This window comes from Aedes albopictus, chromosome 3 (genome assembly GCF_035046485.1).
Source record: "Aedes albopictus strain Foshan chromosome 3, AalbF5, whole genome shotgun sequence".
Taxonomy (NCBI): Eukaryota; Metazoa; Arthropoda; class Insecta; order Diptera; family Culicidae; genus Aedes; species Aedes albopictus.
The window spans coordinates 321,891,300-321,916,286 of record NC_085138.1 but is presented as its reverse complement, the minus strand read 5'-3'; the positions used below and the strand labels follow the sequence as shown (position 1 = coordinate 321,916,286).

Below are 24,987 nucleotides of genomic sequence, written 5' to 3'. Positions count from 1 at the left end.
ATGTGTGGAACGTCTTTATATTTAGCAAAATCACTAGACTTCCACACTTCCTATTAAGCGTTACATTTATACATGGTGACTGACGTCATGCAATAGTTAATAAATACACGTTTTGCGTCACATTTTTTTATGAAACATCATACAACAATGCGTAAAAACTGGCAATTACAACAAAATATCATCATTTTTTACCGTTACGTAATTTTTAAACGTTCCCTGCCTCAAAAAATGAATAGAAAAGATGTAAACTTCACGTAGTTTCAACTATTTTTAAATTTTTGCTGTGGTGGCTTTCATTTCATGAATCAATTGAAGTTTAATTCGGTGGGCCAAAATATGTGCACTTGGTGGTCCAAAATAAAATCAGGTGGTCCAAAATAGAAGCCCGAGAACCTTCAGGAGTTTTGATATTTCTTGTATTTACTACAACAATTTTGAGTTCTGTTTGGCCTTTTTCGACAGAAAACATGTCACTCTACGTAATACCTACTGAAATTATCCATATTTTGAAGTAGGAACCTTCTTTTTTCGCTGAATCGTTCATCCACTTCCTAAAGGGGTCCAAAATACCTCCCTTACCCTATCCCTACTTCCTGGTATTAGCGGCCTGCAGATACCACGATGCTACTATGGAGATGCTCACCCCAGTTCGTACGGCTCACTACAACTGCACGTCTTCACCGATGCAAGTGAGTTAGGATACGGATGCGCAGCATACTTCCGGATCGTGTCTAATGGAAAAGTGAGATGTACGTTGGTGATGGCTCGTAGTAAAGTGGCTCCCCTTAAGTATCAATCCATCCCACGAATGGAACTGCAAGCGGCTCTCTTGGGAGCAAGAATGTTACACGCCGTGAGTGAGAACCACACACTGCCGATCAAGGAAAAGTATATTCATACTGACTCAGAAGTAGTCCTAGCTTGGATCCGCTCACAGCATAGGAACTACAAGCAATTTGTTGCGCATAGAGTTGGAGAAATCTTGACTCTTACAGATCCCGAGAACTGGCGACATGTGCCATCTAAGGAGAACTTAGCAGACTGTTTGACAAAGTGGGGAAAGGATACAGAACCCAACTCGAACGGAAGGTGGTTCAACGGTAGGAACGCGTTTCTCTACTCCGGGATGGAGCACTGGCCGAAACAGAAGAAAATTACGGAAACCAGCGAGGAATTGAGAGCTCATCTCTTGTTGCATCACGTATCAGTTCCTGAAAGCCTGATAGACATTACACGATTCTCAAAGTGGAATGTCCTGCTTCGCACCGTGGCACTTGTAAACCGTTTCATATCGAACTGTCGACGAAAAATAAAAGGACTACCAATCGAAGTTTTGAAAGCCACTGAATCCCATGAGAAGGTACTCAAACGACCAAGCCCATCGGTAATAGTTCCTCTGCGCCAGGAAGAATATTCAAAGGCAGAACAGTATCTTTGGCAGGTGGCACAAAACGCTTTCTATCCAGATGAAACCAAAACACTGAAGAACAACCGAGATGAGCCTCTGCTTGAAAAATGGATAAGCCTGGAAAAATCCAGCCCATTGTACAGATTGTCCCCCTTCGCTGATCAGTGTGGGGTAATCAGAGTAGAAGGTCGGACGGCCCATGCCAGCTATGCGACGTTTGACGCTCGTTTTCCAGTAATATTACCGAAGGATCATCCAGTTACCACATTGTTGTTGAACAACTATCACTGTCGGTATGGACACGCTAATCGTGAAACAATAGTGAACGAAGTACGACAACGATTTCACATTTTCAACTTGCGATCAACCGTGAACAAAGTGATGAGAGATTGCCAGCATTGCAAGGTAATTAAGTGTCGCCCGCAAAATCCTCGAATGGCTCCACTTCCAGAAGAACGAAATTTCATTAGAACATTCAGCTACGTGGGTGTGGACTATCTTGGTCCTCTGGAAACATCTGTTGGACGCAGGAAGGAGAAACGATACGTGGTCGTCTTCACGTGTCTTGTCGTTCGTGCGGTTCACCTGGAGCTTGCCTATAATCTTTCTACTGACTCTTGCATCATGGCCGTGAGGAGATTCATCCGGAGACGAGGACCACCAGTAGAGATATTCTCGGATAACGGCACCAATTTTGTTGGCGCCAGCAACGAGCTGAGGAAGCAGATTAGGAGCATCAACACCGAATGCGCTGATACCTTCACCGATGCGCGCACCAAGTGGACGTTCAATCCGCCCAGTGCACCACATATGGGTGGTGTATGGGAGCGGATGGTTAGGAGTGTAAAGGAAGCAATACGTGCACTTGATGATGGACGTAAGCTCAATGATGAGATATTGGTGACAGTGCTGACAGAGGCAGAAGGATTTATCAATTCAAGACCATTAACCTACATGCCCCAAGATTCAGCGAACTTCGAGGCGATCACGCCAAATCATTTCCTCCTGGGAAACTCATCAGGGGCTCACGACCCATTGAGGACTCCGGTGGACATAGCCGCATCGCTGAGAAGCAGCTACCAGCGATCACAGTTTCTGTCAGACGCAGTTTGGAATCGCTGGCTGAAGGAGTACTTCCCAACTTTGAACAAACGATCAAAATGGCTTGCGAAGAGCAAGCCCGTACAGGTCGGTGACTTGGTTTACGTAGCCGAGGGAAACCGAAGAACTTGGCTACGAGGTAGAATTCAGCAGGTGTTTCTCGGAAGGGACGGCAGAGTACGACAAGCGATAGTACGAACGGCTGCAGGAACTGAGCTGAAACGACCAATAGTAAAGCTGGCAGTCATGGAAGTGGCTGATGGTGAACCTGGCAATTGCCACAACGGCCCTCACCAGGATTCACGGGCTGGGGGATGTTCTGGCACCACTGCTACACCCGACGAGGTCCTCGATGACAGGCGTTCCCTGACAATCGAGAAACGTAAGACAATGCGTCAGCTAAATTTGACAACGAACGAATATGCGAAAACATGCTAGAATTTCTATCGTGGCAAATGCTGTTGAATTTAATTGAAATTTGTAAATCTATTTGAATTGTTGAAATTTCTTACTCCTTGAATATTGTGACCAACTGAGTTTGTAATCAAACCTATTTGTGCGTCGAAGAAAGTGCCAATTTGAGTTCAAACAAAAAGTAGTTGGATAGACCGGCACTCTCGAGGGGAACAGTAAGCTATAGATTACACCTTAAGTGCGTCTTGATGAATTAGGAGGTAAATTGAGTCGATTCCTTTTTGAATGACACCAGATCGCTACTAAAACAGGGTCGTTTATTCATCTACAGAACCACCTTAGGGTATTTGCTTAAACTGCAATTGAGATCGACAGAATTTTGCTTCGGATAAGTTCCGATAACGGGAAACTAGATGTAAGTTGAGCAATTTGTATTTTCTTCATATATTAACTGAATATATCATTTTAGCTTTAAGCTGCTCACTGAGAAAAGCTGCTCTAAGGAACCCTACCACCTATCCGAACACAGGGAAAACCTTGAATCAGTGTTTTCACATTTTTATCTGTGCCGTATTCTCAAAAATCTCTTTCATCTGCACCAGATATTGAAATAAAACTGTATTTCGAATATGTAGTATTTACATCTTTCGTACATGATTTTTTTCCGACGTTTCAAATAAGATACTGCAAATTCTATGTAGACTCAGATTATTCTAGAAACTCCACCACAAGATTTTTCTTTCGAGAAATTTCGCCAGGATTTCTTGCTAGAACTTCTTTAGAAATATCTCTTGGAATGTCTCCCAAGATTTCTTCCGTATTTTTCCATGCCATTTTCATGGTATTCCAATTCGATTTCCTCCCGGCGGGAGGCTCCCGCAGTCTCTTTTGGATTCTTACCAGTATTTTTCCAAGATTCAAACAGTTATTTCCGGGATTCTCCCTTGTAAATCTTCCAGGATTCCTGAATTGCGTTTTCTCCTGGAGTTTTTCACGGGAATCCTACAAAATCACCCAGAGTCCCTCGTGGGAATCCTTTTAAGGTATTTCTACCAGGGCTCATTCCGAGATCTCCACAAGAGTTTCTCTAAGGGTATATTGCAGATGTTGTCGCAGAGTTTCTAGTGGAGTTTTTCTCGGGACTCCGGTTGAAGATTTTCCGCGTTCCCTTCCGATATTCCTCTTGGGACTTCCTCGGAAGATCTTCCCGTGATATCTCTCAGAGTTGTTACAGGTGTTCTTCCTGGGATTTCTACTAGAGCTGACACGAGGATTTCTTTAGGAATTATCCCGAATTTTCTGCAGGAGTTCCTCTCGGGATTTCTTCCGAAATATCTCCTGTAATTTCTTCAAGAAATTAACGTGAGCATTCTTCTAGAGTTCTTCCGTGGATTTATACTTCAAGGTTCTTGTGGGTTTTCTTCTGAAGATATTTATCTCAGAGTTTCTTCCGCGACTTCTCTCAGAAAATTCCTTCGCTGTGGTTCCTAGGATGTCTTTCGGAGTTTTTCTGAACCTACCCTGTTGAGTTTTTTCCTCGTTGTTTACCAGATTTCTTGCAGCGACTTTTTTACAGTTTTTTTTCTGAATTGCTCCCAGAGTTCTTCCCGGAATCCCTATCAGAAATTGTCCCGATATTCTCGATGCTGCTTTTAGGATTTCTTTTACCCTCCTAACATGTTTAGCTAGGTGCACCACCATTACGAAGTGCACGTTCAGCGAGCCTGTCTGGGTCATATTGACCCCAACATCCTACTAGGGTTAATAGATGCTCCCGGAGTCTGATAGTTGCAGGAATTTTTCCAGGTGATTTTCTTCGGAATGTCTTCTGGGATAAGTTGTGAAATTCCTTGTAATATATTTCCGTAGAAATATAGGAAAGAATTCAGGTTAAATCTGGTTAGACCTTTTGAAGAAATCTCGAAAGGAACTTAAGAAATCCTGAGTTAAACATTAGCACCTCGGCAAAAAGTTGTGGGAGTAATGCCGGGAGGAACTACGGGTGAAATACCGCGAGTAAATTCAAGAGTTGGCGGAAAACTCTGGAACAAATCCCTAAAAGAACTTCTGCAAAAACCCCTTGAGGAACTGTTGGAAATCTATCCCGGATACCATTAAGAGTAATTCCTGAAAACTCCCGGGTGCACCAGCAGAGAGCCGTAAAAAACTTTTGCAGAAATCATGGTTCCTCCGAAATCCCGAAAGAACACTGAAAAAATCTCTGAAGGAACTATTTATGGGAGCAAACTCGGGAGCATATACGTTGAAAAAACTCTGGATGCAAAACAGAGAGAACTGAAGAAAGCCAGAAAAAGTCGCATCCTGGGGTCGATAGAGACGTTGAATGCACCAGACAAGCTGCCTGGGACTTGACAAATTTGACATTCAACGACTCCTTTGTTGTACACTTGGCCAGGTCCTCTCGATCAGCGGGGATGAGGAGGAAATGTTGATTAGATATTATGTTTCCAGTTCAAAACCGAATTAGCGACATTTTTTCTTTGACTTCCGCTGCCTTTGCCCTGCGTTAAACATAATGTCGGAAGTGGGGCGCTGTTTTGTACAGCAGCGGAAGTCAAAGAAAAAATGTCGCTAATTCGGTTTTGAACTGGAAACATAATATCTACTCAGAACATGTCCAAGTGCTTGGACCACTTTATAGATATCTGGAGTTAGATTTTGGATGGCTTTTTAAGGAATGCTTTTCATGGAGACGTTTACGTTTACATTTATCATCAAAAAATTTACTCCGTCATATGCGCTAATTCCCGTCACATCAGACTGAAAATAACCAATCATTTCAGATATTTCGACTTATCTTTGCCAATGCCTTATTAGACGAAAGCAAAACCTCATCAGATGGAAGCAAAAAGATGTAGACTGTTAATGACCAACCTCTTTAGCACTCGAAAACGATTAAGTACACTAGATTTCATGTTTCAATTTCACTCCATTTACGAGTTGGCATTTTTTCTCATTTTAACTTCGACGAAGGCAACCACACCAAAGCAGAAACTAGCCGCATTGTTCTTCATCGCCGTTGAATTTTCATTTCTCCAGATTTACTTCAATTCATACCCCACAAAAGCTCTGTGGCACTTCGAAGTTGGATTCCACTGCTGCAGAATACAGCAAAAGCTGTTCAATAAATCAAATAAATCACTTTCTTCTCCTAGGGAGCATGCAAGCAAATGTTCTGCATACGAAATATAGTATTTCACAAACACGAAGAAAGATTTTTTCGTTGCACTGTGATAGCGTAGGGTAGCGAATTCAATTCCAAACCTATTGACTTGAATTTTTGTACACGGCTAGATACTATATATCTCATCGCGTTCCAAAAATTGTGTCAATTGGTTCAAAATTCGCTGAGTTATAGCAGAAAAGTGCCCAAAATAGGACCCCTGCCGAGATGGTTCCACTTCCGTATTATGTTCTGGTGGGGAAAAAATATTAATTGAAATATTTTGGTCGCTATTTTAAAGCCCAATTTCTCAATTTAGAACTTTCTGCTAAATTATACTTTGAATACATGGTTTGATTTGGAATGTGAAGAATTTGACCGTTTTCTAGAATAAACACCTACGGTCAAATCAAATTTTTTTACCATCCCATGTACCATATTGTCACGTAGGAGGTGCCGGAAATTGAATTCAGGTTGTGCCCGAAATAAACATGAACATGACGGAAATAGAATTCGAGGGACAATTATTCAATCTTTTTATTTTATGGAAATTGTGGTTCTTTTACAATATTTTTTACATGATATAGGGGAACTTACGCACCTATTCTCGGCAGTTTTGTTCTCTTCGTCATGGGGGGTTTTTGGAACCTATTAAACTCGAAGTTGGCGTCACATCTTTCCCAACCAAGCTGAATTTTACGACCAAGGTTCAAGCAATTTGGCCGATTAAACCACCCCCCCCCCTGTTGAAGAGAACAAACCTGCCTGTCACCCTAGAAGCTAATTTATATATAAATACCGTGGGTACACAGTCATGGATCACTTAGTGGTATTTTTGACCTTCAAAATTCAATTAAAAATAAAAGAAAACAAAAACTACGACTTTGAAAGCAACGTTGGCTATGTTTTGATTCGAACTTTTCATTACCGATCCATTTGAAGTATAATCGCAAGTCATTTCCGCGAAAAAAAGGAATATTTCACTGTTTACAAAATGCCCTATTATGGATCATCTTCACAGAGTCCCACATATTATGGATCAATTTTTGCCATATTATGGATCAGTGCAAAATTACTCAAAATTCCAACTCTAATAATAAATTTGCGTTTGTAAGGCTAAACTACGCAGTGTATTCATTATTTTACTGATGGAGTACCGTAAACCGGGGTCAAATTGATCTCCGGGTCGAAATTGATCAGACGTTTTTCGGTTAGATCAAGCTTATTTCAAATACTTTCCTTCCAAGTATCGTGATGTAGGAACTAGATACTAAACGATATGTGTATGGAAATTATTAAAGCATGCTTTATTTATTGGAAAAACGTCTGATCAATTTCGACCCGGAGATCAATTTGACCCCAGTTTACGGTACCCAATTTTACAACAGGAATAAAGAGAAAACAATAAAAAGTTCCAAATCCATTTACTTCGATAGAGGTGCGCCACTAGGGTTCAGTGATGCTTTCCATTTTAAGTGTTATTATTACAACTCTGTGTTTCAAGACACCTGGTTTTCAAGGTTACATGTTTTTCAATGATACTTTTGATACTTTAAGGTAAGAATATTGTATCAAGAGCGTTGAGTGGAACAAAAATCTATATTTGTTTAAAGTGATCCATAATAGCGTCAAACGGTCAGTTTCTGGGTCACATTATGGATCACTGTTGAAAGTCACATTATTTTGGTATTTGAATCCCAGAATGAAACAAAACTTCTTTTAATAGATACATACATATCTTATCCAACGTGTACGAGCGATTTTTATATCAAAATTGATGGATTACGACACTTTTGGAGCTTACCGCTGCAGGAGTAGCTTCTTATGAAATTCGGCTGTTTACTGGCAGATGTGAGAGGACAACACTTTCGTTGCATTAAAATACATTTTCTTTTTAGATTGAACTCTTGTAAATGACTTTTTATCTCAGAAAACAAATATGATCATGCTACAAAAATGAATTTCGTGCCTAAATATATGTTTTGAGCAAGATATTCGGCTTTAAACAACAAAGTGATCCGTAACTGTGTGTGATCCATAACTGTGTAGGGACGGTAATTGATATCAAATTAGTCATGAGGCGTTAGACGAAATGCGACAATAAAATATATCATTATTGGTCGGTGCTTACACAGACGGGAATTAGTTGAAAACCCTACCTGGTTACAACTAAAAGAGTAAACATTAGTAGTAGATGTAATAATTTAACCTTTGATGAGATCATTGAATTTAACTGAGTACTTTTGAATTATTGATGATGAAGGTAGTAGCAACGTTCAAAAATCATTGACAAAGGGAAGGTATGTACTCGACAATCATTGCTACTAGCATTAGGTACATCGAAATAGGGATATCTCGAGATGAAGAACACCGACCGAGAGTAGAGACCGAGGAATCCTCTGCATCTTCATTCACAGTTGTCTCAGGAAGCCGAGAGATTTGAAAAAGCTCTTGAATTGAACCCTGCCCACAACGCGTTGCGCATGCTCCAGAAAATTTGTGAATGAGATCGCAACTTCTACTCGTCCGTATCGTCAGTCAACCATTTGCTTTTCCCACGATCACAGCTCCCACTTTACACACACAAATGATGATGTTGATGATTGATAATGATGATGCTGATGGTGGCAATCGGCTTTTCCGAATTTTGAGAAAATCGGAAAAACAAATGCCTCATCCCCAGCCAGCAGCTGTTATCAATTGGTCGCGGCAGCAAGTGGGTAAGTGTCATTCGCGAACCTCTGTCGATAGATGGTTACGTGGAAATCTGACGCGAGACATTTTTTCCTGGAGGAAAATTCTTGGCGTGGGTTGAACTCTGGCATTGGGGCAAGTCCCTGCCTCGCCTCGGATAAACATTGCAATCCGATGAATGTGTGCTCTCTTTATTCATTGTGCAATGTGCGGCAATCAAAGCGCAGTGAAATTCTCCCAAATTGGTTTTATCGCATCAATAAGTTCGGGCTCTTTCGCTAGATTGATGAGGTAATTAATCTCGGGAATCACTCGGTAGGTAATTACAAACACGCTTCATCCATATCCAGTCCAGACCCATTGCGGTAAAATCGCTATCTACGGTGTGTTTATGTGCTCGCATGACGTACACTTGTTTGAGCAGTTTGGTTTGGAACAAGCTAGCTCACCATTTCGTTATCGTCATTTTAGGATTGCTTCAAACACGAGGGCGCTGCAAAAAGAGATCGACATTGATTACGCCATCTCCTGAATGTCCCGATTTATCATAAGGTTTTGTACCCGAAATTTTTGCCATTGAATACACGGTTGGTCGGCGCAAAATCCCACAGCACCATAAAGTTGCTAAAAGTATTGCCTATTTGTGAGTAAAATTATCGAGAGCAGCAGCGCTCCTTCACGTTACTGCAGTTTTCGTTTCAACGTTAAACTCAAACTATACACATCTGCATATACACTGCGACTAGTGGTGTATGACATCCTTGACCTTCTGCCAATTTCTTAATGGTTTCGTTCGCGTTTGCCCTTTGTGGCGGTCGGACCACCATACTCAAGTCATGTAGCGCAAAATTCAGGATGATGCGTGACACTGTTAAACCTAGAACTGCGCGGAAATGGTTTTATGTTCGAACTTCCTGTCAAGTATGTAGATAATCATACTAATGCCACTTTGATCACACTCTCTTTGAAACATTGTACCAAAGATCAGGAAATCAAACTTTTTAATTGGATAAAATTGTATCTAAATTTTATAAACTGAAAATTGACTTAACCCTCAATTGTAGTGTCGGAAATTTCCCTAAATTGCAAAATAAAGAATCAGAAGTTGACGTCATAAAAACAAGTTTTGCCTCACTGGAAACGTGGTATCGTAAGGCAAGGGGTTAAGTCGAATGCACAATTTGATGCCATCGTGTCATACCGGTCACCGCCTCTTCTAGGTATACTAACAAACGGATGAGCTCCCGATGCTTGCGAAACCACAATAGAACGCGGCGACATCAATCATCGTCGTGTTGTTCGGCTCTATGTGGTGAGTAATCATATTGTTATCGAAAGTTGGAAACGACGCGATGAGGTGCGATTCCTGATGTCATAATTGACCCTTTCAAAGGTGATGGAATAATACCCATTTTAAGTACACATCGAACATGATTTTCTTTTAACAAGAAATTTAATCACTTCACTGTTTAAAAGGGGCATGACTGCCTTTGAAAACTTTTTACATATGTAGGTGTGGGCCGAGCTTCATCCTTCATGCGTAATTTATTCCACTTGAGCTTCAGCATGATTGACTGCCCGTAGATGCTACTCCAGTATCGCCAGATCAACTACACTCACACAAGGAATCAATGAGATTATCTGCCGGGGACTAGCAGCACATCAAACCGAATATACCTCTGCGTCTGCACAAACTCATGCGGATGTCCGAGTGTTGGTGGGATATGGTTGGCAGAGGGCTCACACATTGGTGTGTGTATGCCAGGCATAAGGTGATAGATTAGTGCGATTATTACTATTAAGCTAAAGCGGCACAGTTCGCTTGATGGCATTATTTGTAGGCGTTATCTGATATATTGACACTGTGATGTGAAATTTGGAAGCAAGCGAAACGGCTTTTTCAACCGTTTCTGGTTCTAGCGATGGCTATGAACATATGAATACACATGAGTTGTGTATATAGAGAGGACAGTATAGGGAAAGTGGATAGAAAGATACTAAGTGGAAGGAAAGAGACGGGCCAGGGATTGAACCCAGGACCTTCTGCATATGAATCAAAAGCGGTAGCCACTTGACCACCAAGTCCGTCCATGCGTAATTTATCCCACAATCGGAAAGATGAGATTTTATCTTTTTTGGAGACATAGAACACATCAAAATGCTGCATAATATGGTATTGTTTCCAAAAGCAGTTACGCCAATTTGATATGTTGGTGCGGAATAGAACGCTGATCGGGCAATTGACGGTACAATGTTACAGAAATTTAAGATTTCTTTGTGTAGGAACATTTATTCCGATATATTTTTCATTATTTCTTTATTAACGAGTTTTTTAGCCGTAGACTAGTTCATCTCGAGATCCACGGATTTAATTCCGACGAAAAATTTCGATCGCACGACCTTAAACCATCACACTTGGTCCGTCCAAGAGTTTTCTTGAGAAAAAACTCGAATTGACCAATAAAAAATAAAGTTTTTTTAATGGAATCAAAACCAATAGTTGGCTTTTAAAGACAAGCTCATTAGAACTTCAAGATGGCCGTTACAATGGCCGACTTTTGCACCTATTCACGATTTTAGGCACCATAAATCTAATAAAAAAAAACTAAACCAGCGCATCGGATGTTCTCAATTTAACCCTTTGGAGCCGGGTGGATCATATACGACCCCAACTTAGAAACGACTCGATAAAACAGAATAGTGTCTTCGGCAAAGTAGTTAAAAAATTGAGTCCTCTTTTAAGAAAAAAAATGAGAATATTTGTATTTAGGACTTCATTGATAACCTAGAACATCCTGAACACCATGAAATTTGGAAAAACGAAATAATTGCAATTGTTCTAAAAGCTGAACTTGGATGTGGGCTACGTTTATATGTATTTATTTAGCCTTCGTCAAGAATATTAAAAGTTGTTTTATATTCTGGGATGTTCTAGGTGTTCCAAACTGTCCTATAGTGAAGTCCTTCAAATCTACAAGAATAATTTTAGGTATTTTCGACACAACTAATAGCTTTGCATAACCTACTGGGATCCGTGAAGTTCTTGACATCTACAATGTCATTTATATACACTATAGGGATATTCCCGGTCAGCCAAACTACCTTAGAGTTCAGAACTTCAAATCTACACTCGTAACAATAGTCATATATGTTATACTGACTAACGTTGCATAATCAACCGCAGATACTGGGGCAATCTGAAGTCTACTAGTTTATTATAAACCATTGGGACATTCAGGGTCGTCCAAACTGTTCTATGATGAAGTTCTTCAAATCTACAAGAATAACTTTATGTGTTTTCGTCATAAATAATAGTATTGCATAATTTGCTGGGAACTGCGAAGCTTTTGTAATCTTAAATGTCATTTAGAGACACTACAGGGAATTCCAGTTCAGCCAAACTACCTTGAAGTTCAGGACTTCTCTACACTCGTAACAATAGCCATATCTGCTATACTGAGTAACGTTGCATATTTAATATTTAAGGCAATCACGTTGTGGCGCGAAATTGTACTGAACGTAGTAGCTTTGCTTCCTAGTAGTTTGCCTTGGCTACCCCATACCACGGGTGATAACAAACAAGCGCGATGACAGGTTTTGGCTATCATATCAGTGCTGACGCGATGCCACTTTTTGCGCGCCAAAGCGTGATTGCACCCGAAAAACTAGTTTTTAGGCCACATTTGGCTTTCACGAATTTTAGTAATTTTTGCTCAACTCCTACAGCATTGGTGCCAAAGAAGCAAATAACCAAAAAACATTGGAGAATATGATGCCGTTTTGAAAAATCCAACTTATTACGTATATTAGGGTATTCCAGAACAAAATCTATCAAAAAATCAACTTTTTAAGGTTTTTCTGATTACAAATGTGATAATTACACATGTTTCCTTCAATTTTATTGGCACACGTTGTTCGGAGAAGTTGTAGCACACGTTGTTCGGAGAAGTATAGCTTTCAATTTCTGCCGAAAGAATTAAGTTTTGACATGTTTTAGTGTGATTTTTTGAAGTTCAAAAATAATCGAAAAACACAAAATTGATTTGATGCACCTCTTAATTTTAATGGATTTGGCTGAAATTTTGACCAGTTACTTCTTTTAGGATGCCAATCAAAATATGGGGGTGGACTTGAGAATCAGACAGGACAGGCCTAATATTTATCCATGGTTACTGGACTAATATGAAGTCTACTAGCTAATTATAAACCAATGCCACATTCAGGTTAGTCCGAACTGTTCAATAATGAAGTCCTTCAAATCTGCAAGAAAAACTTTAAATGTTTTCCCCATAAATAATAGCATAGCATAATCTGCTGAGATCCGTGTAGCTCTTGGAATCCCAAAAGTCATTTAGAGACACTATGGTCTACACTTGTAACATCAGCTCTACCTGACACACTGCCCAGTCAACCAGTGATCGTATAAGATGTTGCATAAGATGGTAAAGTGGAGGCGATATGCGTACATTTTACATGCGTCTAAATGGAGGCATGCACGCATATGGTCTCCACATTATCATCTTTTGCAACATCCTATACGATTACTGGTTGTCTGGGTGAGTAACATTTCATAATTAATTGCGATGATCGGACCAACTTGAAGTTTACTATATATTATTATGAACCTTTGGGCATTGATGGTGGTCTAAACTATCCTGAAGTATAGCTCTTGATAGTAACAATAGTTATTCTCACAATGAACTGCAATCCCCCTGGCAAATCATAAGTCATTTCAAGATAGTTTTGAGATATTCCAGATCAACAACACTACTCCGGAGACCATAGCTTCAGGTCTACACTTGTAATAGCTTTTGCAACTACGTTAAGTAGTGTTACATAATCCACTGTACTTACCAAAATATTTGATATTGTCTATTAACCTTTCAAAAGACTTACAGGACATGATAGTTACAAATCGTAGCTTTGTATCATGAAAGAAGTTACCGTTACACCTGCAGACTTTAGGATCTAAACTCAAGAACAGTTTGGATGACCTAGGACATCCCGACTGATCTGATATTGTCTTTTTACCTTTCAAAAGACTTGCTGGACATGATAGATTACAAATCGTAGCTTTGTATAATGAAAGAAGTTACCGTTACACCCGCAGATTTTAGGATCTAAACTTAAGAATAGTTTAGATGACCTAGGATATACAGAAAAAAAAATCTACTTAATATTCTACTGTTTTGGTGCTATTGACCACTAAAACTACAGAAAAACGTAGAAAAAACTCCATAATAACGCTTGGAAAAATTCCGGCTTCAAAGGGTTAAGCTTACGGCAATTGAGCAAGAACAAAATTAATATTAGCTATTGTAAGAGTTTTGCTCCTGAATATTTGTATATTTCTACAAATGAATTTACGGGACAAGTGAAAAAAATGCGGTATGAAATCTTGCAGCATGTACTCTATAGCTATGACGAAAATGTATGGAATCATAGCTTGACATATTTATGAAACTAATACTTATCGGTTGTGCTTTTGATTCTATCGGTGGCAAACTGAGTCATAATACCATGCTACATGTACTCTAGAACCATGACGAATGTTTATGAAATCATAAGCCTAATTTGTGAAACTAGATTTCGGATCCATCGGTAAACAACACGGTAACGTCTTTGGCAACCTTAACTTTATATGAGAAGGGTTTTATTGTGCATCCCAGCTTAATCACTCAGATACTGATGATCTTAGCCGTCGTTTATCGCGAAAAGATTGCGCCCCGTTTGATTTGTATACAGTGGATGATTATCCATGGCAGCCTCCACCCGGCGGCTGCAAAAACAGTTTTAGCCAAGGTGCACACCGTGTGTAAATCATACGGGCGCAGTCTGTACGCTAAGAAAAAGTTACTCTAAAATGAGTAAGATTCACACAAAACTGAGCTAAACTGGAACAGCTCAAAAAATGAGTAAATTGCATTTCCATCGATAGCGCTGGCCCAAGTTTACGCATCTCATCAGTTTAAGTCGTATAATATTGATTGATTTTTTCCGTGTTTTATTACTTACTACTTACTTACTTTTAGTCCTGGGCACCCACGGTGGTGCAGAGGTCCGAATTGAAAGATTTCCATCCTGGGCGATTGCGAGCCATCGCCTTGATCTGTGGCCAGGTTAAATTTTTTGTCGACTTGCTTGATTTCGTTGTTAAGGCTGCGCCGCCATGAGCGTCTGGGTCTTCCTCTGCTACGATGTCCTGCTGGGTTCCAATCTAACGCTTGCTTGCAAATTTCGTTCCCGCCCCTGCGTAGAGTGTGGCCGACCCACCTCCACTTTCCCTCCCGAATTTCTGTCGCTATCGGCTTTTTGATGACATCGACGATGGAGCTCCACGTTGGAGATCTAATTGTGAGGCCACCATGCACGAATTACATACCGCAGGCATCTATTGATGAAGACCTGCAGCCGTTGAGTGTTCTTCATTAATACGCACCAAGTTTCACTGGCGTACTGCAGCACATATTTCACGTTCGAGTTGAAAATTCGGATTTTGGTGCGTCGACTAATCTGAGTTTTACTTGAGTCTAGTCAAGTACGAGACACGAAAGACGACCTTACAGTTGAGGTCAAAATACGTATTCCTCAAAAGATGCAAATTCTTAGCGGAATTAAAAGGATCAGCACTTAACGCGATTTTCTTTTTGCTTACTTTAGAAGTTTACTTCTTGAGATTTGTTCATCTAACGTTCTGGAGTAAAGTTGAACCAAGTTTTCAAGACGTTTGTCCTTAATGCGATTTTGAGTTTAAGTTTTATTACCTGACTACATTGGATGGATGCTCTTAAACGTTGCACGGGATTGAGTGGGTTCTCGTTTGTACAGAGTACATAAGTACGTTCGTACGTTTCGTATGTCGTAAGTGTGATGTCGCGTCTACCAAGCCATTTTGTTTGTTTTGCTCGTTAATCATAAAAAAAATCCGAACACCAAAAACCACGGGTGGCCAATGCCGGAGGTCAATGGTTTTACCGCAGAATGTACATATACTGTTTGTTGTTTGTAGTGTTCATCTTCTATCTACCATGCTCTCTGATGAAGAGAGTGTCTGGGGTACTTGACTGTTATCAACTTCAAAGAAGATGATGAGCTACTCAAACACAACAGCACACGAACAGCTGGTTGTTATTAGGAACTAACATCTTAATTCCATCATACTCCTCCAACCGTTTGCGAGAACTTGCCCACTCGTGTGTTTGCCACCGTTGCTGTTTAGACAATTTCGAGGTCAATGTATCAGTAATAATATCGCACAAACAGAACGAAGGAATAGTTAATACGAAACACGTGTTAAATCATTCAACAAGATGCACCACCAGTTTGCGACTCGGCGGCGGCGGCGGCGTCAACTCCTCATCGATTGGAAGCTGTTGCCGTTTTGTTATGATTCCGATTTTTCACGGCCGTCACTCGCCATCGGACTTGTTGAAGTATGTGGACTGTGGAGGTGACGACGACGACTGCGATCCTGGCTGGTATGCGAGAAGATGACTTCAACGTTTCTTTCATCTCGCTCCATGGGGATGTATGTTTTCTCGGCGCTTCAACTGCAGCTTCCAGCTGTTGCACGGTTGTCAAATGTGACCAACTTTACTGCCGCCGTGTTTGACTTTGGAGGTTTTTAATGGGGATCAGCTGTTCGATCGAATTATTCGGCAGTGCGCGCCCACATTCAAACTCTGTTTGAATACCAGGAAAAGTTTACGGTTAAAATGAAAGGAAATTCTCGGACGAGGATCATATTACAATGTCGCTAGAAATTCCAAACATTACACCCTTTGAAGGAAGTTCTTGAGAACACGTGTCGATGGATGTTTTGCTCCATTCGCACGTCCCAATCGGAGCCACCGTCATCGTCATCAGCATTAGAGGCAAAGGCGTAGAATTCGTTGAGGGGGGCAAATGGTGTGCATGTAATAAGTTCTGAATAGTAATAGTAAATTATTAGGCCGTTCGCAATGCTGTTTTATTTTGTATGGCGAGTTTTAAAAATTTTAAAACTCGCCATACAAAATAAAACAGCATTGCGAACGGTCTATGGAATTAGCATTAGCATTAAGCAAGTCGCACAAATTCGTAGGTGATACAGTCCTGGACCGCTGTCATGAGGGTTGCCTTCGTCCCGTCCGTTACCAAAACACAAAGAATTGGGACTAATATCTGACTCTTAGGCAAGATTGACGCAATCCTCCAACGATCGGGCCACGTCCTTGCGATAGCTGCAGGATGTGAAAGGAATATTAGATGAACACCTAAGTACACCAGTCACCAAAGTTTCATAACGATATGCAGGAACAAACAAAGTTTGTGGTTGCGTATCCCGAACATCCAACAGCGATATCGTCTCTTGGAGCGGACCTGGTGTGGTAGTTAGAACACTTGACTATCACGCCGAGGACCTGGGATCGAATCCCACTCCCGACATACTCACTAAATGTGGATTTTTCCTTGGGAAGGAAACTACAACGTGGGTCCCGAGATGAACTAGGGTTAAACATCTCGTTGATACAGACAAAAAAAAGCGATATCGTCCATACAATTCATCAAGAAACTGCAATCGAAATCTTCTTCCAAAGTTACAACTGGTTTACGGTGGTTTTCTATCGGAGGACATCTGCCAGTGGAGTCAGGCACAATCCTCAAAACCTGCTTTTGTCTGCAAAAGTGCTGCAATCAGCCGTCACTTCTCCAACTTGTGACTCAAGAATGAAGCTGAAAGCACCCTACAACGTTTCATGACGCATTAGCGCAGCTTCAACTGCAACCACTGAACTGATCGATTTTCGATCTACACTTGGCCGGGTAGCATATATGTTATGCATAGGTATATGTAGCATATATAGTTCCACAAACCAGTGCATTTTTTCCATCCGTACATATGGACCGTACGAGGCAACGAAAAAAAAACGTAACTTACAAAATTGCAGCTGCCATCCGCGCACAGTTTGCTGTCAATCCCTGGCTATCACTTCAAAAGTAAATGATTGTTAAATTGTTTATATAATTTATCCTTAAAAGCTCTGTTTATTTACATGTCTCGATATTGAAGGGACCATCGAGATAGGAAGAAATCGAGTTGAAGAACCAATTTGTAATACACACTAGATCTAAAACACCTCTGTAGCTAGGAAAAACCGACAACAAACAATGTCACTTTGTCTTCCCAAATTTATTGTTTTGTGTAGTAACCTGTGGAAATGGGCATATCGACATATGAATTTCGGGAGCACTCCTGGAATGAATTCTTGTATGAGTTTCCTACGATATCCTGGACCAAATCCTTGGAGAAACTTCGGGAGAGACCCCAAGAAGAAATTCTAAAGGAAGCTCTTCAAGAATCTCGAGAAGAATCCCCGAAGTAATCCCGGGAGAAAGCTCTGTAGGAATCTCTGAATGAATCCCTGGAAGATTTTCAAAAACTAATAATCTCTGAAGGAATCCCGGAATAATATATCATATTATGTTATGATGTAATAATTTACAATAATAATAACTTATTTTGTTATAAACTAGATGCAGGATGATGTGTAAAATAACTAACATTGTAACAAAAAGTACACTGGTCTAATCAAGATTATAACCTATTGTGTTGCAGTCATATCAAAATTCTAACAAAATGTGAACTTTAGCCTCAGGATTACTAGTTTCTATCAAAATTTGATACAATTTGTGACATTGTTTTCCAAATGTCCAAGACTCAAAACTAATTGATTGTACATTGAGTTTCAAACAACATTTATAACATAATGTGATATAATTGAGTTATAGTATTTCTACACCAAAGATGTTGAGCATGGTTATATCACAATGAGTTCAAAAAATCATAATTTGTTAGGATTATGATATATTTTGGTTACGATGTCAGGATACCAGGGGGAACTCTTATGAGGAATACCTGATGAAAATCCTGAAAGAAACCTGGGAGAAATCCTTCAAGAAAGCTTCCGAGGATTCCTGGAGGAACATTGGAAGCAGTTTCTGCAATCCTGGGTGAAACTTGTGGAAACTTGAAGGATTTCCAGGAGAAATCATTGAAGGAATTCCGGGAGAAATCTTAGAAGGAATCCTGAAACTTTCCATGAAGTAATTTATGATGAAAATGGTGGATAAAATCATGGAAGCATTGAGCTTCTTTTCCATTATTTGCGAAATAAATGTGTTTCCCTGAAATCTTGACAATGGTTCATAATTGATAGTTCATGTCTTCAGAGTTATTAATCCATATATAAGTCAATATATCCGGAGGGAGTAGTATCGACTGAGGGAATCTGGCAGTGATATGTTGGCGGCGTAGCAGTCTCTTAACAAATCAATAACTAATTTGTTTCTATATCCAACGTTTCGATATATTTAACATCTTTTCCTTGAGGAATGGAAACTTTAGCATTTTTGTCAGGTGGCTCTAGTGGCTGAGCAGTAGTCACAGAACATACAAACATCCGAACAAAAAAAACTTCCGACACAAGGCACTGAATTTAAACACGTATTATAATAATATCTTTTTCGTCGCAAAAATAATTTGACAAACAGTCGTTTTGGTATTATTTCACTGAATCTACCGAGATTTTTGCAGGTAATCCCAGGTATTCGTGCCGGAATTTCTGATGGGATTATTTCACAAATTCTTCCCGATTTTTTTTCTGGGATTTATTCAATAATTTTTTGAGACTTCTTCTATGGTTCTTGCAGAAATTCCTGTTCAGCTTCTAGTCGGGATTCCTGTCATGATCCCTCTAAGGATTCCATCAGGTATTATCTACGGGTTTCCTTTAGGAATAACTTCAGGGATTTCTGCCGGGATTGTTTTAAAAAATTCTGAAAGGATTCTTTCAGAAATTCTAACCATCATTCCTTTCTGCATTTCTGCTTGAATTACTTCACAGATTCCTCCTAGTATGCATTCAAGGAGTTCTGTCGAAATGTATTCAGAGAATTCTAGTGGATTTCTTTCAGGTATACGTACCGAGATCCCTGCTAGTGTTCCTTGAACGATTCTTTTTGGGGAATTTTTCAGGCATTCCTCCCCGGAATTTCTCCAGCAATTTCTCCCGAAGTTTCTTCTGTGATTATTTCAGGGATTCCTACCGAGATTCTTCGCAGGATTCCTCCCAGAATTCCTTCAGAAAATCCTCCCAGAATAGGACAGATCGATGAAGTACTAGATTTGTAGTAATGAGCTGAATTTTTGTATGGTGAGAAGGTCAATTCTCCGTTTCTGCACTGAAATGGTGCGAAAAGCGTGGGTATTATGATTCCTTGCCTAATTTAATGCTGTTTGAGCAAAACTTTGGGCAACAGTCACGGCGTGTGTATGGGAAAAGTTTATGACAAAAAAATGGGCATCGTCAAATTTTTCGCTATTCAAAAGTAGAGGCTTTCAGCTTTCATTTGCAGGGTTCCTCAAAAAAATCCACCGAAGGATCCCGAGCAACTTTTTCAGAATACTGTTTTTCCCCATACAAAATGCACGGTTCCAAATTAATCCCTATTTCTACTTAACAAACATACCCATTTTTTGTATGAAAAAGTTCCCCCGATGGAATATTTCGATGTTGGGCTTGAATGAAAGCTGGTAGCGTCAACTTTCACGTAGCGTAAAAATTAGCGATGCCCATTTTTTTGTAATAAATTTGTTCTACCAGACACACCGTGGTGTTGTTGTTTTTTCCATTTCTTGCAATGCACTAAGGGCCAGAATCGCAATCTAGCGGAACTAAATTAATTACTCCAAAACGAAGCATTTCTGACACATGGTGTCTTCGACAAAGTTGTTCGACATCAGCAGAGGCATCTATTGCTTAGAACGTAATAGTTCGCAACTCGTCCGCATAGGTGGCGCCACCATCTTACTTCTTTGTTTTACGTCCTAGAGACTTGGTGTCTTTGGCAAAGTTGTTTATTTCGGCTAAATAAACAATTCTTTCTCAGACGTCAAAATTCCACAGCCTACTGTTTTAGAGTTATTTAAAAAATAAAAACCAATCAATAAAAAAATAGTTTTTTAAACTTATTTTGACATTTTTACTAGAAACCATGTGAGTTTAAATGTTTTCCTAATGCATGTGTGTCAAACCAAACACATTGTATGGGAATATGTTGAATATCATCATTAAAAACTCAAAATAAAAATACAAATTCTAAAAAATAGTGTGAATTTCAAGCCTTAATATCTCACAAAGCGCAAAAAATCGCAATTTAAAATTTTCAGCAAATACGAAGCAATACTAGGTGAACATACTGTAAAAAATTTGGAGAGGTATTTCTTTGTGTTTTTGAGATAATAGCTTTTTAGTAACAGTATAAATATAAGTAGTGACAGCATGTAACTTTTTACTGTTACACATTAGAGAGTTTATGTCTTCGAAAAAGTTGTTCATTTTGACTAAATAAACAACTCTTTCTTAGAGGTTAAAATTCCACGGCCTACTGTTTTCGAATTATTGTATATAACCTAGAGGTTATTGATAAAAATTGATATTAAAACACATTTTGATGCAATACTATGAACTTTTTTTATTGTTTTTACTTTTACGATACATAGTAGGTCGTTCTAAGCAATAGATGCTCCTGCTGACGGCAAAAAACTTTGTCCAAGACACCATGTGTCGGAAATGCTTCGTTTTGGAGTAATTAATTTAGTTCCGCTAGATTGCGATTCTGGCCCTTAGTGCAATGTAAACAATACAGTTACCTAAAGTTTTGCTCAAATAGCATTAAATTAGGCAAGGAATCATAATACCCACGCTTTTCGCACCATTTCATTGCAGAAACGGAGAATTCAGCTTCTCACCATACAAAAATTCAGCTCATTACTTCAATTCTAGTACTACACCGAACGTGTCCTATTCCTTCAGGGATGTCTACCGGGTTTGCTTGAGAAAAACTCGTCGGTCGGTATTCCTTCAGGGATTACTGCTGATTTTTTTTTTTCAAAGATTCCTTCCAGGACTTCGTAAAGGATTCCATTAGGAGTTCCAGCTCAGGATTGCTCCAGGGATTCCAACTTGTCACTATTAACTTTTACAGTTTATGCTAACGTAAGAACTTCACAACACACACGAGACGCGACATGAGACAAGACATAACACTTATCGTTCTTACATTTGCCAAGAAAAGATTAAAATTACCTTTACGTCGACTGGTTTCGGGCGTGATCCAGCCCATCTACAGGACAATGTCCGACTGACTGCGTTGATTTTCGTACGTTGTTCGTACACGTCCAAAAACAAAGAGATGCTATTGTATTGTCAGGTCGGTTAGGCCAAAGAGGCACGATACGATTGGGGGTTATCCTCATTCATCAATGGCTCTATGCTGTTTGTGATGATCATGGACTCCCCACCGCCAGAACATAACGACGTTGGAGCCAGGAGCCGAAGAAACCAAAAGAATCGATGTTGAAGAGTAGACATGAGAGTCCATCATCTTGTTGCAGTCCCCGGCGAGATTCGAATTAACTGGTTAGTTTACCAAAAACCCTTTCGCTGTTTTCCACAACGTCTATCGCTGCTTCAATCAGTCTAGTAAGCTTTCCGGGAGTCGTTTTCGTCCATGATTTTCCATAGCTCTGTACGGTCGATACTGTCGTATACCGCTTTGAAGACGATGAACAGGTGATGCGTTGGGACCTGGTATTCACGGCATTTCTGGAGGGTTTGTCGTATGGTGAAGATCTGCGCCGTTATCGACCGGCTGTCGATGAAGCCGGCTTGATAACTTCCCACGAACTCATTTGTTTTAGGTGACAGACGACGGAAGATGATCTGGGATAACACTTTGTAGGCAGCATTTAAAATAGTGATCGCCCTGAAGTTCTCACATTCCAAATGGTCGCCTTTTTGCCGGTGGAGTAGATTACCCCTTCCTTCCACTCCTCCGGCAGCTGTTTGGTTTCCCAGATCCTGACTATCAACCGGTGCCGACAGGTGGCCAACTTTTCTGTGCCCATCTTGTTGAGTTCAGCTGCGATACCATCCTTTCCAGCTGCTTTGTTGATTTTGAGCTGGTAAATGGCATCCTTAACTTTTCTCACCGTGGGAGTTGGCTCATTTCCGTCTTCTGCCGCATTGGCGTCGTCGTTCCCTCCGTTGGCGTTGTCGTGGTCTTCCGTACCTACGTCCTCTATGCCATTCAGGTGCTCGCCGAAGTGCTGCTTCCACCTTTCGATCACCTCACCGTCCGTCAAGAGGCCTGCTTCTTGTAGAACTCCCGTGTTTTTTGGTAACGGCACAGCAGTTTCATTTCTTCGCACTCCGCTTCTTCCAGGCGGCGCTTTTTTCCCCCGAAAGAGGCGGGTCGGCTGTTTCCGCTTCTGTTTGTAACGTTCCACGTTCTGTCGGGTCCCTTGCTGCAGCATTACCGCCCTAGCTGCGTTCTTCTCCTCCAAAACCGTTCTGCACTATTCGTTGAACCATTCGTTCCGTCGATTCCGTTCCACGTACCCGATGGTGCTCTCGGCTGCGTCGTTGATGGATGCTTTCACTGTACTCCAGCAGTCCTCTAGAGGGGCCTCATCGAGCTCGCCCTCGTCTGGTAACGCGGCTTCGAGATTCTGCGCGTTTGCTGAGGCGACATTCGGTTGTTTCAGTCGCTCTAAAGTCTAGGTTATACCGTGGCTGTCGCCGGTACCGTACATTGTTGATGACGGAGAGTTTTGGGCGCAGTTTGACCATCTTTAGGTAGTGGTCGGAGTCGATGTTGGCGCAACGATAGGTCCTGGTGTCGATAATGTCGGAGAAGTGCAGTCCGTCAATCAGAATGTGGTCGATTTGAGATTCCGTCTGCCGTGGTGATCTCCAAGTGTAACGATAAGGAAGGCTGTATTGGAAAAAGGTGCTACGTATGACCATATTTTTGGAGGCGGCGAAATCAATGAATCGTAGGCCGTTTTCTTTCGTCTGCTGGTGGGCGCTGAGCTTACCAATCGTCGGTCTGAATTCTTCTTACTGGCCTACCTGAGTGTTTAAATCTCCTATGATGATCTTGTCGTCGTGGCTTGGGCAGCGATCGTACTCGCGTTCGAGCTGCGCGTAAAATGCGTCCTTGTCATCATCAGTACTTCCGGAGTATGGGCTGTGCACGTTTATTATGCTGATGAAGTTAAAGAATCGACACTTGGTCCTCAACCTGCACATTCTTTCGTCGATCGGCCACCAACCGATCACGCGCTTATGCATGTCGCCCATCACAATGAAAGCTGTTCCCATCTCACGTGTGTTGCCGCAACTCTGGTAGATGGTATGATTAACTCTAAACGTTCGCACCATGGATCCTGTCCAACACACCTCCTGCAGCGCTACGATGCCGAACCCGCGGTCCTTCAGTAGATCGGCGAGTATGCAGGTGCTCCCAATGAAATTGAGAGATCGGCAGTTCCACGTACCGAGTTTTCAATCGCAAGTTCTTTTTGTTCGCTGGGGTCGTTGTCGTTGGTCTCGGTTCGTATTATTCTGTTGCTGATTTTTCGTTACAATGTTTTTTATGGCTGGCTCGTAGGGCCTGACACCAACCCCCTACTTTCTGGAGGACCGAAGTGCTCAGTAGAGTTTAGAGTCCTTCCCTGGCACTCGAACGTTGATCAGCCGCCCCTAACATGGTGATCAGACGCTGTTGTGAGCCGCTCCTTCTGGAGAACAGACGCTCAGGTTTGCAGAAGCAAACCTCCTCTCCCCTGTCATTTCTTACTATGGATCAGTGGAACTGGTAAATAACAAAATAACATTTCCATATCTATGTAGAAGTGATCTCAGTGCAACATTTGACTTTATGTGCATCACATTGCCCCTTCAACATCTACGCCAATGCATCTGGGCCCAGAATGAGGTATTGCACGCGCTCCACCGCATCCCAAGTCACGATGATCACCATCGTCCATCGGTAAACTCAAAGTCGCATCATCGCCGCTAGGCTAGTCCTCTTCCTCTGTTGTGGGATGTCCGATCGCTGCGCCGCAGCCGTGCCGACAGCGTGATGACAAACGCGGGATGTTAGGTATTCCTTGACGAACAAGATGATGATGCTGATGATGATGATCATCTCGCGTGTAGAAATTCTCCTGCGGTGGCGGCATGGTTCAAGTTCAAACAGCGCGCACTCGGCGTCGAATGTGTCATGACGGCGCGGTGGCGCTGCGACTGCGACGACGACAACGACGGTTCCTAGCTGTTCTGTAGAGTTTACCTCG

The 24,987-nt window shown here is 41.1% G+C and overlaps 2 protein-coding genes across 6 annotated transcripts in view; both read left to right on the top strand.

The window, feature by feature from the left end:
• The window catches only part of LOC109401184 (uncharacterized), a 405,345-nt gene that overhangs the window by 206,361 nt on the left and 173,997 nt on the right, over window positions 1–24,987 (top strand). The window lies entirely within an intron of this gene.
• Window positions 649–7,274, top strand: LOC134284194 (uncharacterized). Its single transcript, XM_062842787.1, has 2 exons — window positions 649–3,183; window positions 3,255–7,274. The coding sequence occupies exon 1, from the start codon at window positions 761–763 to the stop codon at window positions 2,945–2,947; it is 2,187 nt and encodes a 728-aa protein (XP_062698771.1). The 5' UTR covers window positions 649–760; the 3' UTR covers window positions 2,948–3,183; window positions 3,255–7,274.

Excerpts from the sequence above, each read along its gene's own strand:
- LOC134284194 (XM_062842787.1), top strand. The coding sequence starts at position 761 with ATGGCTCGTAGTAAAGTGGCTCCCCTTAAGTATCAATCCATCCCACGA.